The sequence below is a fragment of the Aplidium turbinatum genome, chromosome 9, assembly GCF_918807975.1.
Source record: "Aplidium turbinatum chromosome 9, kaAplTurb1.1, whole genome shotgun sequence".
NCBI classification, from domain to species: Eukaryota; Metazoa; Chordata; class Ascidiacea; order Aplousobranchia; family Polyclinidae; genus Aplidium; species Aplidium turbinatum.
In genome coordinates, this window is record NC_137480.1 from 10,956,395 (window position 1) to 10,962,462 (window position 6,068).

At 37.7% G+C, this 6,068-nt stretch overlaps 1 protein-coding gene across 2 annotated transcripts; it reads left to right on the forward strand.

The window, feature by feature from the left end:
- Window positions 1-405: 405 nt before the first annotated feature.
- Window positions 406-5,835, forward strand: LOC145777142 (vacuolar protein-sorting-associated protein 36-like). 2 transcript variants are annotated; one of them, XM_082588442.1, is made up of 9 exons: window positions 406-501; window positions 1,108-1,238; window positions 1,520-1,664; window positions 1,976-2,035; window positions 2,243-2,329; window positions 3,226-3,336; window positions 3,652-3,852; window positions 4,053-4,202; window positions 4,673-5,835. In XM_082588442.1, the coding sequence occupies exons 1-9, from the start codon at window positions 406-408 to the stop codon at window positions 4,844-4,846; spliced, it is 1,155 nt and encodes a 384-aa protein (XP_082444568.1). In that variant the 3' UTR covers window positions 4,847-5,835. The 2 variants fall into 2 exon arrangements, with proteins under 2 accessions (XP_082444568.1, XP_082444569.1); XM_082588443.1 differs by lacking the exon at window positions 4,053-4,202.
- The last annotated feature ends 233 nt before the right edge of the window (window positions 5,836-6,068 follow it).

Consider the following 6,068-nt stretch of genomic DNA (forward strand, 5'->3'; position numbering starts at 1 on the left):
TGAAGAAGTTATGCTAAATTTTTGGAAGCGATGAACTTTCAGATATCAATAGCAAGGTTTGTAATAGGGCAGTTTGACACAATCTTATGTATTGTGAAGAAAAATACAATTTTACTTTTAAACGTTGGCTTGAAGTATAATAAAGAATTTTAATATAAGGTTTATTCCGAAACAAAATCATATCAAGACACATTTTGTCATTTTAAGAGAGGTTTTTCTTATGTGTTTCATTTTTTCGTGTCGACCTAGAGCCATACTGTCCCTTTTGTTGTCTGGAACTTGTGTTTGTTGTGAAGTCTGTGGCGAAGTCCTCTTGGCACAACTTTCTGAAATTTATTCCCTCATGGACTTTAACATTAAAAATTTGTCTTTTCATATTTTGGCATACGTGCTGGATGTAGTAGCATGGATCGTTTTATGTATTTAAGTGGTGGTTTAGAATTCAATGAAACTAAATTGTTTGAACACAAAGGAACAAGGCTTTATGACGGTGAAGAGAAGGTAAAATGATTCATTATTAGCTGCTTTATGGCTGTGTAAATTATATAAATTGCATATTTTTCAAGAAATGTTAAATTATGGTATGGTATTGATCTTCATAATGATCTCTGATCTACTGTTCATTACCCTACCTAATGTACCTACTTGTGTTAAGACAAGATTTGATCTGAAAGCTACTGGGTGCGCCGTGAGTAGAAATTTGTCATCAGCATATGCATATTTTGCGGAGACTGTACTAGTGTACTTGGCAGGTCGTGGGTGTAGAACAAGAAACAATATTTAAAAAAACGTAATTATATACAAACGATTTTTATTGGTCTCCTTTTTAAGACACAAAAATCCCCCCGACCCCACGACCCTGGTTGTGAGATCATCTGATCAGTGCTTAAAAAGACTTGGGTTTGACTCTCATTGGATTTGCAAGCACATAGCTCTGACTTGTCAAAATTCTGTTCTGCATGATTGAAGCTGATCATGAAGATTTGAAGATCAATCTTCTTGATCATTGATCAGCTTCATCCTTCAACCACCGGTATTTGCAGTGTTTTCAATATCATATTTTTCAAACAAGACTGAGCTTTGACGTCTGGATGTTTATCTCTATAGACCTCGTATGATGATGGCTTTACTATTGTGACTCCAAAGCGAATAATATGGAGAGATGCCAAAGTCAACATTGCTATCCCATTGAGTTTGGTTGTTTTTGCTGAGAAGCATGCTGGAGGTCTCGGAAAAAGGTTTTATTTTATTTTTTTATATATTCTGTGGTTAGCTCCGGTCATTCAAGCATTTGAAATGACAATCTTTCAAGGTTTAGTGCTTTGGTGTTTCTTAACAGTGGTTGTGTTTTTTGAGAAAGTTACTAAGTTTGTGCTATTGCTTAAAATTTGTGCTTTGTTGATATAACGAATGTTATCAACTCTAAGCAACAAATTGATCAAACAGTTTTTTTGTTTCTCGCTACTTCACAAAACTTCAGTGCATTGTGTTTTTCTAAAACAGTGCTTTTTGCTTTCAGTGCTAAAGTGTCCATCCACCTACAGGCCGTACCTGCCATGAGAAATCCTGGGCCTGTTGTGAGAAGTCGATATGACTTTGTAAGGGTTTCCTTCAAGAATGGCGGGGAAGCTGAATTTCACAAACATTTACAGGACGCAATACAGGTCCGTTTGTTGATTGGCGGTAGAGTGTTTTGAAATGTAACAGGTTATTAATATAAAACATAAAACGCATGTTTTAAGATAACAAATACGTATAAAGGTTTATCTTACATTGTGTAGCAGCATTAGTGTTGTCTCTATTCATGTGGGCACTTATTGGGTCATTTTGAAATGAACATTTAACATTTAATAAGTGTCTACTTTTTGATACTGTAATAAGTTTTTTTTATTTAATGTAGAAAGCAAAAGCTTGTTTTTATTATCTACTGCAAGTTTGTATATTTTTATAAATGACTTGTCAATGTTATTTTTAGAAGCGAGAATGGGAAAAGAATGCTCCCACCAGGTCCGCACCGCAACCACCAGCACAGCAGGTATCTGTGTTTTGTTCACAGTTATTGAAGTGGACATCGCTGAAATGAATAAGGTCTTAAACTCAAAACTTAAATTAAAGCGTGTTTTACCATTCAAGGAATAGTGTAACGTAGTTTGCTGAAAGTAGTTGTACATACCGGTATACGGGTATAGTGACACTTGTATTGTAACAAAGAAAGTAATTTCTCTTTTTCATCTTTCACTAGCAAAACAGAGTTAAAGGAGCTGGAATTTTTGGAATTGAAAAGAAGATCGAAGAAAATATCAGATTGACGGATCGGAACATTTCTGGGGTGAGTCACTGACGACATACGTTGTTTTCATCTGTCGTCTTAAAAGCCTTCTAAGGATACTTCTGTGGTAGCCCAGCTAAAGTACAAAACTGTTTTGCCCGATCGACTCGACAGTTTGCCTTCAGTCTGGTAACGACCGCGCGTAGCAACCCCCAACATCAAGCTTCTTGTTTATTCCTCACAAGAATAAAATCATTTGCTTTTCATCCATCGTGGCAACATACAACACACAATGTAGTTACAGAGCCAATCAGCCAACACACAGGCAGCTGGAAGGAGCGGATGACCATTCGTTTGTCGGATGAGCTGCTACTTTGGCACGCCATTAAGTGGCTTGCCAGGACACAGGCGCGTGCTCTACATTGGCAACGTGTGTCTATTCACCTAACAGAGAGAGAGAGAGAGAGAGAGAGAAACCTTTTATTTTGTCTGTTGCGAGAAAAGTATACGGTACAAAATATAGACAATGCAAATAAAATAGCACCATAACTAGAATCTACAACAGAATCTATAACAGGGTCATACAAGCTCTTTCAGAATTTGACCGCGCAGGCGTGCACGTTAAATATATATAATAATAATTTATTTCCACTAATTGGGTGCAATAGAGCGTCAACAAGGCATGTTCATATAAAGAGATTATGCAATAGTGTACTTTATCTCGCGACAAAACTATTCGCCATACGCTCTATTTAACCTGACTTAAAAATTGTTCTTAAGTTTTCTTCTGATTATTATTGGTATTATACAGATTGGGAGATGTAGCAAAGTCATACCTGTGATGTTGGTAAATATCACATTATAATTTTATTGAACGCGATTATTCTTGTCGTTCGGGCTGCCTTTTCCTGTTCACTATTTTCTTTTACATTGTAAACACTGTGACTTACTCGAAGGCGTTTGAAGACCTAACGAAGCTGATGGACAAAGCGAAAGAAATGGTCGCATTATCAGCAACTATTGCTACAAAAATAAAAGATAGGAAAGGAGAGATCACTGACGATGAGGTAACGACAGCATAAGAGTAGCTTTTTTCCGTCTGCAAATGTTGAGCGAACGTAAATATGACTAATTTTATTTAATCCGGAAAGTCGAAGGTGATAGCCTAATTGTGTTTCGAGGAAGCGTTTTCGGCCATTCAGTGTTTCCACGTGAAAAAGCGGAATAATCAGTTCCATTCCGGGATGTTTTGTCAATTTGAACGAGTCATGAAGAAATTTCTTTTCAACAAACCTGTATTTTGAAAAAGAATCTTTTGAGTTAACAAATTAATGCGTGACCTTTAATCGTACTTGTATCTCACACTGTTTTTCACTTTTCAGACAGTGAAATTTAAGTCTTACCTTCTAAGCCTCGGTATTCCCAACCCAGTAACGAAGGAGACTCACGGATCAGGGACACATTACCACATGCAACTTGGACATGAAATCAGTAAATCTTTGGAAAAAGAAGTCGAATCCAGTGGAGGAATGATGCTGCTCTCCGATGCATATTGCCGGATCAACCGCGCCCGTGGAATGGAGGTAATTTTTGAAGAACTTTTTTGTTTTTGCAAAATGTTCAATTGTTTGTTTCATCATTGAAGATTTGTTTAGTCGTTCTTGTACTAACTTTCAAACAATAATATTTAATTAATCGATTATTTCTTGTAAAAGTTCAGATTTTTTTCTAAAAATAAAGTTTTTTGCCACTTAACATTGTTGGATGACCCTTTCTTCAATAGCTCCTTTCTCCTGATGACATACTGAACGCCTGTAAGATGCTGGATAACCTTCATCTACCTTTGAAGTTGCGCCGCTTCGATACTGGGGTCTTGGTTCTGCAATCGTCTTCACTCAGTGACGATTCAGTTATTCAACAGACGACGGAGTTGGTAAGCGGTTACCAACAGGGCTGTGGAGTCGGAGGAGTTTTGACGTGTCCGGAGGTGGAGTCTGTCTGTTATAAACCGAGGAGTCGGAGTCATATATTTTTCGTCCGACTCCACATTCTTGGTCGCTAGGGCTATTGACTGGATGCAACATAACCATTTCAATGGTAAAAATCCTACACGTTTAATGCACTGGGCTTGTTCTACGCGTAGCCTAATGCTAAAAGCGTGTAATAATATAATAATCTTGGCAGACAGTTAATAACATACCAAAATGGAAACAACTAAATCGAAAACAGATATTTTCTTTCCTAAAAAAGTGAAAACTTGCTGGCAATTTAGTCTCAAAAGCCAGTTGATCGATTCTTTGCAGATAAGGTCGACTTTTGATTTGAAATTTGAATTAACAATGGCTTTAAAACGTTAATTTTCTCCCATGCACATCTTGACATCCCGAGAACTTATTTACTCAGGTGGAAGCCAGCGCATCTCTGAGCGCCCAAGAGCTGGCCAACCTCGCAGACGTGTCGGTGTTGCTCGCCAAAGAGCGATTGTTGCTAACAGAAGCCGTCGGTGGTGTATGCAGAGACGATTCGGACGAAGGTTTAAGATTCTACCCGAACTTGTTTTTAACCAGACACAGTTAGTAGCCGCTTGCCACAATCATGCACTTTTTGTATTGTTCGACCAATCGTCTGTTCCACAGACTAGGTTTGAGTTAGTCCACAACACGTTGTCGTTCGTGTGCAATTCGCTAACAAATATTTTTGTCGAGTCTATAAAGTATAAATGTTATAACTGCAGTAACAACATAGCTGCACGTATCATTACATGACTGTGCTCTCCAGCTGCGTGCTTAAGTTTGGGCAGTAAGCCACAAGCTATCAGAGATATTGAACAAAATCCACACTCTGCCCAATAACTCAATCGACAAAAGAATGTAAATTCTAAGTTTTCGTTTGTTACGCGAGCAGGATTCAAACACAAAGCGATTCACAAGGTGAAATGATAGGATGTTATGATAATGATAGTATCTTTATTTCCTGGTGGTAAACGCATTTCATCCAATGGCAAAGATCGAAACCGCTTGGATCAAGCTTCCAAACATCCAGAGGCTTTCTCAGTCCTAGGATAAAAGATTCCTTCAAATGCACTGTGTGGTTCAGTTCACTGACAGCTTCCCCAGCCAATGTGGATGGTAACGAAAATCCCGAGTCAGTGTTTCAGTTGTTTTGTTTTTAAACAAACTAGAGACTTATTTTATGAACAACGGTGGCACATAACTTCCCCAGACAGTAACTCAATCGCTTTTTACATTGATTCAAGGTCTGTGGACGTTGAATTAGTATAAAAACAAGCGATTTGCTCACTGGGATTAACCTTAGATAAATTCTTTAATAAGTTAATCACTATTAAGTTCAAGCATCTAAATGTAATTTCAATCAATGATATGAACTGTTTATCATACAAATATCTTGTGAAGTTTTGTGTCAAACTAGGTTATTGTAACAAATTATGGTGTCGATGTGGTTTGTACTGCATAGATGTCTTAAGCCGATGTACCGTGTATTACTATTAGGCTACTTTCAAATGAGCATACTGTGCTGACAAATAAACGGCATTGTTTGTTAGCAACGTAAAATCGTTGTTATGTATTTAGAAAGCGTAAATGTGTGACTGTGTGAAGAAAAAAAGAGGGTTAAGAAATGGGATATTTGTCCCAAAGCAGTATTGGGACGATGGAAAACAGAAGCATCCTGCAGGTTGACGAAAAAGTCTTGTTTGACGTCACATAGTGGAAGCAAGAAAAATTATGCTATGTGACATTCGATCGACCCTATACTGCATTGGCAGTAGACCGCTGTAGTA

Bases quoted from the DNA above. Each gene is read 5' to 3' on its own strand.
- LOC145777142 (XM_082588442.1), top strand. From the start codon at position 406: ATGGATCGTTTTATGTATTTAAGTGGTGGTTTAGAATTCAATGAAACT. The intron at 2,036-2,242 runs GTATCTGTGTTT...ATCTTTCACTAG, and splicing joins CGCAACCACCAGCACAGCAG to CAAAACAGAGTTAAAGGAGC. The intron at 4,203-4,672 runs GTAAGCGGTTAC...TTATTTACTCAG, and splicing joins TTCAACAGACGACGGAGTTG to GTGGAAGCCAGCGCATCTCT.